Source organism: Vipera berus (genome assembly GCF_964194415.1).
Source record: "Vipera berus genome assembly, chromosome: 1".
In the NCBI taxonomy this organism is placed as follows: domain Eukaryota; kingdom Metazoa; phylum Chordata; class Lepidosauria; order Squamata; family Viperidae; genus Vipera; species Vipera berus.
In genome coordinates, this window is record NC_138202.1 from 139,219,927 (window position 1) to 139,232,209 (window position 12,283).

General features: G+C 38.2%; 1 protein-coding gene across 1 annotated transcript in view; it reads left to right on the forward strand.

The window, feature by feature from the left end:
* Positions 1–12,283, forward strand: part of THSD7B (thrombospondin type 1 domain containing 7B) — a gene marked incomplete at its 5' end in the record, with an annotated part of 477,345 nt that overhangs the window by 175,374 nt on the left and 289,688 nt on the right. Inside the window, one exon of the mRNA XM_081346642.1 lies at positions 1,456–1,653. Within this exon, the coding sequence (XP_081202768.1) occupies positions 1,456–1,653 (198 nt within the window). The remainder of the gene's footprint in view (positions 1–1,455; positions 1,654–12,283) is intronic.

Genomic DNA, 12,283 nt, shown 5'->3' on the forward strand with positions numbered 1-12,283 from the left:
AGCAAACCATAGTTATTTTGCAAATCAGAATTGCAGTCCATGATTAAATTAGCCAAGTGTTTAACTTGGCCTATTTTTTTGTTTCATAAGAAAGAAGTCCAAGATCACACTCGCCAACTATCCAGTCCCTTCTCCTCTCTGTACAGATCTGCTATTTAAAATTAGGATTTTATGTGTAATACCTACTCATACAGTGGAAGTGTTCCACTTCACAACAGGGGTGTCTCTCTCTGTGTGTGTATTGTGTGTGTGTGTGTGTGCACGTGCGCACGTGTGTCAAAGTGGATAAGAAGGTGGGTATGGCATCAGATTGTAACCCCCATTCCTTTTGAAGGTGTGCAATTTTGATGCAATACAAAAAGGGTGGCAATTAGTTCAATTACCTGCTTTGACCTTTTTCTTTAAGACACCACTACCTCAAAGGTTCACTAGAGCATGGGGACCTCAAAAGTCATGAAAATGAGTCCATGAAGCATATAAGAATGAGTTTCTGATTAAAACTAATGTACCGAAAGTAGAGAATATTTGTACCTCAGGGAAGAACTGCGGGGTCCTCGGTGCTCTCTGAGCTTGGTGGTTTTCTTGCAGATCTTTCATTACCCAGCTAAGTAACATCATCAGTGCTAAAGGAGAACACCAGTATCTTCTAGTACTGATGATGTCACCTACTTTGGTAACAAAACCAATGTGCTTTATGCCAAATTCTGATTTGCACATGATATAAGTATGCATACATTAAAGTTCCTTCCCACCTATTTAACAAATGTGAAATTAAAAAAATGGATTTCTTTAAGCATTACATGGGAATGACTGCCTGCACTCTGATTACTGCAACAGTATATATTTGCATAAAGTAAACCTAGAAAGCAGTAAAGGTATAAGTGGGAGTAAGATTGTTCAACTGCACATTTCCCCAGGAGTTGAATATTATGTGAAAAGAGCTCTATTACATATGGTTTGTTATTGAACAAGGTGAATAAATAATCTTTTTCATAACAATGCAAACATGTAGGCATAATGGAGAAGCAGTCATGTTCGCCAGCGAGTCTATCCTTTTTCCTACATTCCCTCAATACAAATTTGGCACATGCTAATGTGTAATTTCCTACATGAGAAATAGTGAGGGAGAATCAGAAAGTGGGAAAAATGCTTTAGCAGTCTTCGTTTCTAAAGTGCACAAGCATGGTTTGATCTTCTTTAGTACCTGCAATGTAACCTGAGAGATTTTTAACAGCACCTTCTTGTCATTTCATGGTAAATATGCAAGGCAGCTTAAAAGTTAGCAGAGCTGTCTAGCCAAAGGCAATGAGCTAGAAATGTGAGAAAATGTGTTTCTTACCTCTGTTGCATTTGTTCATTTTCAAGATGGATTGACAGTTGGAAATTATTCAGTATTGTTTCTTCCTTCTTATTTTAACTCTGTGCCTTCCCCCCCCCCCACTCCTCTCCTCTCAGGTTTCAAAATGAGGCACAGACACATTGTTGTGGATTCCATTGGTAATTCTGAGAACTGCCCACATTTGATAGAGGCTATTCCGTGTGACAATCCAATGTGTTATGACTGGAGCATTTCAGAAGGAAACTGCTTCCCTTATAATGGAATATGTGGACAAGGAAACCGTGTATTGTATGCCCAATGCAAGAACAACAATGGTATGTAGCTGAAAGATATTGTGGGGTCCTTGATACGCTCTGAGTTTGGTTGTTTCCTTGCAGATGTTTCATTACCAAACTAGGTAATACCATCAGTGCTAACACCATCAGTGCTGCATTATTATTCAAGACGTTTTATACTGTCTATCTTCTAGAAAGAATGCCATGATGTACATCTTAAGTTCAAATATGGATTTTACTAAAGTTTATGCTTTATTTTGTACCACATTGTGTCTTGTGCAAGCGTGTTGCTTAATAATTTAATCAGTTCTTTCTAGCAAATCATCCTTCTCTTTGTGGACTTCCACAAAACCTTAATTTCCTCAGTATGAAGGAAAAAGAGAGATCCCCACAGTGAAAATTTCAGGGCTGAGGCCTAGTTTTCAGTGGGTTGCCGCAGGGATTTAGCTCCACACGTATAAATGATAGTTACAGTATATTGGCCTCAGGCAGGAGGTGTTGGGGGAGATTAAGAAGGTTGCTCTTATCAAATGCATTGCAATGCAGTGCGCCAAGTCTCCTGGGCTTCATAGGATTTGGAAAGAAAACCAAATATTATCAATTTGTGGTTCCAGCTTATTACCTTTTGGCAAGCCTTATAATTTAAAGCATAAAAACCCAAGTTCTGATAGATCAGCTTGTAGGCTTCTTTAGTCCAGTTTATTGCACCACTCTTTAGCAAATGAGATGGCACTGGGGAAGATGTTGAACTTAAACAGGAGAATAAGAGCTCTCTTTTGTGGGAAAGTCACGCTTCCTATGATTCAGAAGGTGGCAAACAGCTATTGGTATTAATAGCCATTGATAGCCTGATGCTCCATAAACTTTGGTTGGATGTTGCTAAATTGGCTGTCTTTACCACAGCTGGTGGCAGCAAATTCCACAGTTTAAATAGGAGCTGAGTGAAAAATCATTTCATTCTGTTGGTTCTGAATTTTCATGCAATTATTTTCAGGAAATGATCTCAAGTTTTGTTTTGTTTTTTAAAAAGGGAGGGAGGGAAAGAAAGAGAGAGAGAGAGAGAGAGAGAGAGAGAGAGAGAGAGAGAGAAGCTTCTCTTTCTCCACAGTTTGTCTAAAGCAGGGCTTCCCAAAGCATGAAAGATATCTTCCTTGAGGAGGTGCAAATAGGGGTGGTGTTAAGAACTTTCTAGTTTTTCAGAGTTGCAGTAAGTCCAGGTTTCTCGCAGTTTCATTTTATAGTTTTCATTATTCATTTGTGTTCATTTTGGGGCTTGGATTTTTAGGGAGGTGTGTGCACTAAGATTAAAACTATAAGGAGGTGTAAATACCCCCCCCCAAAGCCCTCTAAAATGAATCATATTCGGTGTTGCCCAAGTATTTCACCACTGATAGGGCTTCAGATCAGTGTGCTCATGTTCCACCTCTTGCTAAAGCATCTAGAAATAAAGTTGATGTTGTTTCACTGACCCAATTAGACATAACTCTGAGAGTGAGAATTCTTTTTTAAATAATAATAATAATAACCATAATAATAATAAGTTGGAAGGGACCTTGGAGGTCATCTAGTCCAACCCCCTGCTCAGGCAGGAAACCCTATACCATTTCAGGAAAATGGCTGTCCAGCCTCTTCTTAAAAACCTCCAGTGTTGGAGCATTCACCACCTCTGGAGGCAGGTTGTTCCACTGGTTAATTGTTCTAACTGTCAGGAAGTTTAGTTCTAGGTTGCTTCTCTCCTTTGACTAGTTTCCATCCATTGTTTCTTGTCCTGCTTTCAGGTGCTTTGGAGAATAGCTTGACTCCCTCTTCTTTGTGGCAGCCCCTGAGATATTGGAACACTGCTATCATGTCACCCCTCACCCTTCTCTTCGTTAAACTACACATATCCCATTCCAGCAACCGTTCCCTATATCTTTTAGCCTCCAGCCCCCTAATCATCTTTGTTGCTCTTCTCTGTACCCTTTCTAGAGTCTCGACATCTTTTTTACATCGTGGTGACCAAAACTGGATGCAGTATTCCAGGTGTGGCCTTACCAAAGCATTGTAAAGTGGTATTAGTACTTCACTTGATCTTGAATATTACAATTAAAAATATAAAAAGTAAAACAAACTAAAAAAAATAAGAATAAAGTGCAGAAAAAAAGAAAAAAAATAGTATAGCAAAAGAAATAAAGAAATAACTTCTTCCTCCATCACAGCATGTATAAACAATTTAAGTATCACCTTCTGTTTAAACATAACAAATTACTTCTTCTTCCCACATCTCATCTCTTATTTATAAACAAATCCTTAAGGCTTGGTTGTTCAGTCTTGGTCAGCAAAAGTCCATTAAGGATTACCAGAGATGATAACATATCTATTTTAACTGTGAGAAGTAGCTTTAAATAGATAAATAAAAGAACTTTATATTCCTTCCTTTTCCTTTAATAATCTTAATGTCAATCGAAAATGACGAATTGCTCCCAGAGGAGGAAGAGAAAAAACAAACTGGGCACATCAAGGGCTGGGTGTCGAAGCCTCCCCTGTCGCCGAGCTTGAAGCCAAACCCCAATCCACATCACAGCAAATGCCAATCACCGATTTACTCAAAACAGGAAAAAGAGGGGAAAAACCATGACCTTGTGAGCCATTGCAATGGTCATTAGAGTGCCAGGCAGTGTTCGGAAAAACTAAAGAGACTCTTTGCAGCTGAACCAGTTCTTAAGCACCCTGACCCTGGACAACAATTCATCATTCAACCTGATGCAAGTGACGTGGCTGTGGGTGCCTTCTCTTACAAAAAGAAAATCACAGAGGGGAGTTACAAACTTGTGCTTACGCCTCCCGAAAATTAACTGACGCTGAGAGGAGATGGACAGTTGTCTCTGTCTGTCGGAACCATGACACTTAATCTTTAATCCCTTTAATTAATATTGATTTCTTTTTATTTCTTTTTCTCGTCTCCTAAAATCTTTGAAAACTTTTGCTTTCAATGTTTTATTAATTTTCTATTATTACAATTCATTAGTGTTTGATGAACGACGTGTTGTCTGGGTTAATTTGTTTTGTTTAGCAATACAAGTTAAATTCTTACTTTCTATCCCGTTTTTCCAGCCATTGATAAAATAAGTTCCATGTTTGAAAATATTCTGTATCTTCCTTTTCTTTAATTCTCAATGTAAGTCTATCCATTTCAGCACAGTCCAGTATTTTCTTAATTATTTCTTCATCCACTGGTGTTTTTCATTTTTCCAGTGCTGAGCAAATACAATCCTCGCTGCTGTTAATACATGTAATGTTAAATATACACTTTATCATTTTTTTTCTGGAATTATACCTAATAAAAAAAGGTTCAGGTTTAAAGTCTTTGTGTTTCCCTAACATCTTTTCTAACCAAGTATGTATTTTTATCCAATTTTTTTTTGCTTTAACACACATCCACCACAGGTGATAATATGTACCAGAATTTTGATTACATTTCCAACATTTACTAGACATATTTTTAAACATTTTTGCTAATCTGACAGGTGTTAAATGCCATCTATAAAACATTTTATATAAATTTTCTTTATATGAAGTTGCCATTGTCAATTTATAGTTTCTTTCCCAAATATTTTGCCATTTCTCTAATTCTATATTGTATCCAATTCTTTTCGCCCATATTATCATTGTTTCTTTCAAAAGAAAATCTTTGAAAACTTTAAGAGGTCACTTCTATAAGTCCAGTGTAGACTAATTATCCAAATCACTCTTGATTTGTTATTTGTATATCCCTTTTAATTATTAAGACATCAGCCATTGTCATTTGTATATCCATGTTGCATCTTTTTTGATATCATTCTTGTAGCCTGTCATATTAAAATCCACTTTCAAATCAGTCTCAGTCTTGTCTGGTAGAACTTGTTCCTCTTCCATAACTTCTTTTAAACACAACCTATCTATAATGGCATGCATTCTTAAAATTATTTAGTCCATGGTTCACAAACATTCTTTAGTATTATTTTATAAAGTATTTTGCTCCATTCTACATTAGTAAATAAAATTTCAGTGTCCTTCCCATTTAATTGTAATCCTTAGTCCTTTCTAATTCTCAGTTGTGATCTTGATTGAAGTCCCTTGATTCCTAGTCGTTCATCTCAAAAGTTGATCACACAAACAAAAATCTCAGTTCCTGCAGTCTACTGAGAAGGAGCAGCTGTGCAAAGTGCAACCTCACAATCTCCCCTTTTTTGTTGGAGACTTCATCTGCCAGAATTTGCTGTTTGGCCATCAGTCTCTACTGCATAATATAATCCTAGTTTGCATGTATCCTCATCGTAGGTTTGAGAGCGGCGATCCTCTGAGTGTAAGCAGAATTGTCTCTCTGCTTTATCAGTTATATTTATAATAAAGGATCAAGAGAAAATTCTTTTTGTGACAGCGGTGTGATTTATTTCCAAGAATGGATAACCTTCCTCAAAGAGTTATATCAACATTTGCATTCCTTTCTAACCGTAGCCTATAGATGCAGGCACAAAATTTACCAGAAGGTTTCATGACTCATTACTGAATAGTTTGTTGCATAATCTGAACTGGGAAAGTGATTTTAGTGCTCTCTTCAAACCTCATTGTATAATCAGAATGGAATGGAATGGAATGAAATGGAGTGGAACGGAACAGAACAGAACAGAACAGAACAGAACAGAATACTTTATTTGGCCAAGTGTGATTAGACATAAACAATGAATTTATTTCCAGTGCAGAAACTCTCAGTGTATATGCAAAGCAACAGTTATAATAATTACAATAATACCAATAAGAGGGGGTAATAAAGGAGACAAGGATAATAATAATACTTCAGCCATACAACATGGATAAACATACTTAGCATAAGATAGTATTGTGAGAATTAGTTGTTCAGTAGAGTAATGCAAGGAGGGAAAAAATTATCCCTGGGTTTGCATGCGGTGCCCTATAGTGGCGTCCCGAGGGGTGAAGTTGAAATACGGTAGTTTGTGTTCTAACTATTGGTTTTCCATTTTAAAAGGATAGTTCACACCATAATTGGCTTCTTTGAATGACATAGGAAACTATGATTTACACAGTCTTTTAATCCTAGTATCTGAGAGGAAGTGGGGATTCATGGACATGAGCTGCGTCACTGATTGTTTTATCCATTGAAATCAAGACCACTAATTTTACAGTGCTACCTCTGAAACCAAGGAGAGTAGAAATCTTTTAAATGAACAGAATTTCCCCTTTTTCCCTTTGGTAAGATTCATGCTTCAAATGCTTACATGCTCTCTCTATATCTATTTCATTTTGGAATCTCATTACAACTTTTTTTAAAAAAAAAATAATAAGGAATGTGATTCGTGTACCCAGATTCTGATGATATGTAAATGAAAATGTGCTGAGTAACATGATATTTACATTGCAGCGTTTCAGACCCAGAGAATGCTCAATTTTCAGCCCATGAATAATGAATGAGCCACATTTTCATGTGAAGTTTACTAACATGTTGCAGCTGCTGTTTTCCTAGGTACATTTTGAACTTATCCTGGAGCTTAATTATTTTTGATAGAGTGACTATTGTCAGATCACAAGATTGTTTTCCAAAGGGCCTATTCTCCTGTTTTTAATCAAATGAATGCTACAGTATAACTAATCCTATCCAATCTAAATCAGAAACATGCAGTGTCTTTGTGTAAACATGGCACCAGAAATATTTCCAAGAAGAAACAAGTGAGACTGATTATCAGACTGTCAAAATTACTAGGTGAACTGTGGATCGTTCTCTTCTTATTCCACTTTTCTCTGTTTTCAACAGTGCTGCGTTCATCAGAGCTTCATTGACTTTACAGCACCAGCCATTTAAATCAGAATGTAAGGAGTTTATTCGGCTGTGTTAATAGTATGGCTGTGGACTTCTCCATGTGTTCCAGCAAAGCTGGATACTGCCATTTAATAATAGGTGGAGGTTTGATTTCTGTGTGATGGTTGGTTGCTCCTTGGGAATGATGAAAGGAAAGTTGCGCTGAGGACCTTTTGCTGGAATGTATCAAGAAACATGAAACATTTGTGATCTACACTTCAGTGCAGACCATCCTGAGCCTGGAGAATGTCAAAGAAAGTATGTCCAGAGGAGTAACTAGGAATAAAAGAGTCAGGAAAACCCTAAAATAAGCTTATAAATCTGTACTCAAAGTGGCAACAAGGAAAAAAACGCAAAATGTTATTTCTTTGGATTCAGAGTAAAATTTTTAATATAACAACCAAAATTAATTCCTAAGTTGGGTCTTAGCATAGACTTAATGCTCATAGAAGTAAAAATGCACTGGTCCTTTGGAAGGAGAACTCATTTGTAAGCAACCAGGTGTATTGAACCCCTTTTATAATTTACTCTGAGCCTGTATTTTACCTAATCAATTTTCTTTTTGTCTTCTTTCCTCTTCTACGAACCCTATCTTGGATGTCCAAGATTTTCCAGGAATGTTTATATTAATCTTGTTTGGAGAATAAAAATGATATTAAGATCCATATCTATAAAATCTTTTCCCCATTTCTTTTATTATCAGTCATTTCTAGCAAATGGATCTACTGGAATTATTGGCAGTAATACCAGTGTTGAATGGATTCTATAGCTTGGTTTTTTTCCCCCTTGGTTCTGGTGAAAACATTTTTGCTGAAAGCTTGAAATCTTGAGTACACTCAATTCAGGGACCTCATAGGTCACGGGTCGGCAACCCACGGCTCCGGAGCCGCATGCGGCTCCCAGTTCTCCTCTGCCATTCCGCTTTTTTAAGAAATGGCGCCCTGTTTGGAGAGTTGCTGCCTTCGTGTTTGAAAGAAACGCGGAAGAAAGCAGCTCTCCAAACCTCCGGTGCCCCGTTTGGAGAGCTGCTCCCTTCCGCGTTTCCTTCAAATGCGGACGAAGGAAGCACCTCTCCAAACGGGGCGGTGGAGGTTTGGAGAACTGCCTAGCTCTCCAAACCTCCGGCGCCCCGTTTGGAGAGCTGCTCCCTTCCGCGTTTCTTTCAAATGCGGACAAAGGAAGCATCTCTCCAAATGGGACGGTGGAGGTTTGGAGAGCTGCGCAGGTCTCCAAACCTCCACTGCCCCGTTTGGAGAGCTGCTGCCTTCGTCCGCATTTGAAAGAAACGCGGAAGAAGGCAGCAGCTCTCCAAACGGGGTGCCGGAGGTTTAGAGAGCTGCGCAGGTCTCCAAAACGTGAAGGCAGCAGCTCTCCAAATGGGGCCGCAGAGGTTTGGAGAGCTGCGCAGCTCTCCAAACCTCCGTGGCCCCATTTGGAGAGCTGCTGCCTTTGTCCGCTTATGAAAGAAATGCAGACGAAGGCAGCAACTCTCCAAACCTCTGGTGCCCTGTTTGGAGAGTTGCTGCCTTCGTGTCTGAAAGAAATGGGGGCAGAGCTGGTGCTTGTTTTGCGCATGTGCATGCATGCACACGCACATTTTGCAGCTGCCACTTTTTTGTGTGTTTGACGGAACTGGTTCCGAGTGGCTCTTTCACTGTTTCAGGTTGCCAACCCCTGTCATAGGTAGTATTATATTAGCCTATTTCATGTTTACTTTCCTAATGCAAAACATATTACCTTATGAGTTAGGTTAGGCTAAGTGATTGGCCAAACTCACACAATGAGCTTCATTAATGACTGGGAATATACAGTACGTCATATAACTTCATTGTCTTTCAGTTTATGTCAGTTGACGGGATTTCTTTTTTTAATGAAAAAAGTTTTTTCCCCTCACTCTGAACAAACTTGACAGGTATTGATTGTAATTGCATTGTACTGTGTACAATTGTAAAGTCATCCATCTCTGTGCTTTTTTTTAAAGTCAGACTTATTTTTGATCCTGTTACATGTACTGTACTTGAAAAAGCAGCTTGTAGCTTTTAACTGCTGGAGGAGAGATTGAGTGATAAATTCCTTCTCATGCAAACAACCATATGACCTCAGATTCTGACATTAAGATTCAGCACCTTTGGCTGTGAGAGTTAAGCCTAACATGGATATTTAGTTTAAGTCTCTCCATTTCTAGTCCTCCTTCTAGTCCTCCTAGCAGTAGCACCAAAGACTGGAGCCCTTCTCTGTCTTTAATTGGCTGTGGTGTTCCTATATTAGGATGCTAGATATGAGTCAAATTGCAAGTGACCTGCCTCTGTCCATCACAGATAACAACCCTGTTGCAGTTTCCCACAACTTCTCATAAGGTTGCCAACAGCATAATAATACTTGTATAACAGCCACACCTTTCTTTGTGAAAAGAAAATACATATTTTGGTTGCTATGATGGTCAGATATCTACATCTATAATATGTTTGCATTTCTTTTAAAAATTTACAGTGGACCTTATTTCCTTTCAAGGTTGCTGTTTTTGTCAAAGAAAGCTGTTGATTGATAGAACACATGTTTGTTCTGGGGCATCATTTCCCGGTGTGCAAAATGCCTTCAGAAATCTATTTACATCATTGTGAATAGGTATTGTATTTTCAGTGCATCATTGTATCAACATTTATTTTGTTTTCACATATACCTGTATGGAATTTCAGGGTGGCCTTTGGATCTAATGGCACCCAGTTGTTTTCCAGACTTGAAATGTTTCTCAGACTTCTATTCTGTAATGGAATAGCAGATTTTTATGAAGGCAGACAGGGAGACAAGTAATTTCCTTGACATCTTTGCCCTCAGAACAGTGGTCTTACTGTGTACTGCTAAGTTTGAGTTCTAATACATGTTTCAAATAATGAATCATTCTGGTACCTTTCTTTTTTAATAGATGCTTGTTATTGTTCTTGATAGTTTGGTAGGAAATACTGAATATAAGTTTGGATGGATGGTTAGATATTTTATTGCTGTCCAAGGTCAGGGATATAAAAAGAAAACATTATAAGCACAACCAAACAAGAAATGGTCAAGTATATGAAGGAAATATTAAAATTTAAATGTAAGAGTCTGATTTTGCAGCCATTCTACTCTTCTATTAAGGATTGTACAAAAGACTTTTTGATTTGCTTTAAGGTGCTTTTAGATATATTTGGCGTATTTTGCTAACTTACCCAAATTTGGAAAGAATACAGAATAAAACCATTGTGAACCACTCAGTGGAAGGGCTGTTCATTAATCAAGAATGTCCATTCACTTCAAGAGATAGGCTTGTGCACTCATAAAAAGCTGGTCCATCCTTATGCACATACATAAAACTATATATAGGTAGTCCTCGACTTACAACAATTATGTTTAGTGACCAAAGTTACAATAACACTGAAAAAGCGTCTTATGAATGCTTTTCACACTTACAATCATTGCAGCATCCCCATGGTCATGTGATCAAAATTCAGACTCTTGGCAACTGGCCTGTATTTATGACAGATGCAGTGTCCTGGGTTCAAGTGATCATCTTTTGTGACCTCCTGACAAACAAAGTCAATGGGGAAGCCAGCTGTGTTACAAGCTTAACAACTGCGGTGATTCACTTAAGAATCATGGCAAGAGAGGTTGTAAAATGGGGTAAAATGCACTTAACAACTTTCTTGCTTAGGAAATTTTGGGTTCAGTTGTCGTAAGTTGAGGACTATTATGTCTTGCTTATCAACAGAAATTTTGGACTTAATTGTGGTTGCAAGTCAAGGATTACCTGTACTAGGCATCCTGATTCAGTCCAGGATCTATAGCCATTATCCGGTCCTCTTTCCCTTCCACATATTCCTAAAGTGGCACATGTTTTTAACCATCATGCAGAGGGAGGCAGAGATAGTGAAATAATTAAGAAACACAAAATAACCTGCCTTGACTCTGCATGATATAAGACAAGACGGAGGAAAATTCTGGCAGACTTTCAAGATTTTGTTACTATATACTACAGTAATTGAGTTCCAATAGTCCTTGCAGCATCTGATTTGTGACATGGCCAATTCAGGAATCAGATACTGAAAGGATTGTTAGAACTTGACTTGCTGAAGGATTGTTACAACATCGAGAGCAAATGGACACACAAGCAGCAAAACAACACAGTGCCATGGCACAACTAACATAGCATTTGCGACAAGGTTTGCCTCGGCCAGAAGCAACTAAGCAGCTTATACCCCAATCAATATTTCTTTAGTCTCATGGCAGTTTGTCAGAGAGGTTTGGAAGCCTATAGAATCAGTTTTACATTTTTTACAACTCAGTGTGAATTGTTTATGGCAAGTTAACTGGTAGAATTTCCTACAGATTGGTCCAGGGAAACTTTTGTTCCGCTGAGAAAAGGGGCAGCCAAATGGGTTTGTGCTCCTGAATAAGGAAAATGATCTGTTGCTGGATAATTCCCAGGTTTTCATGCAAAGTGGTAGAGCTATATAATTCAACTAGGAGAAGGAAATAAACTGAGAGATTTGCAAGCTGAAACAAGGCACCTGTAGAGTTCATGAATGCCTATCAGATTTTTCAATTATGTGCCAAAGGTGTTGAGTGGGAAGATGGATCAATTTCAAGGACTTGCTGATGAACTGATTTAGTAAGACTAAGCACACCAGAGAATTTGGAAGAAGTGTTTCATTGTTGTTGTTGTTGTTGTTGTTGTTTGTTACTTGATGGGTGTTCTGTACCAGCCTGCTACCGGCCCTGCAGAAAAGGCAGGGACAACCCCTTTACAAACGGCAAGAGGCTGGAATTAAGCCTGCCAAATTTATTAACATAAAACAGAGCAAA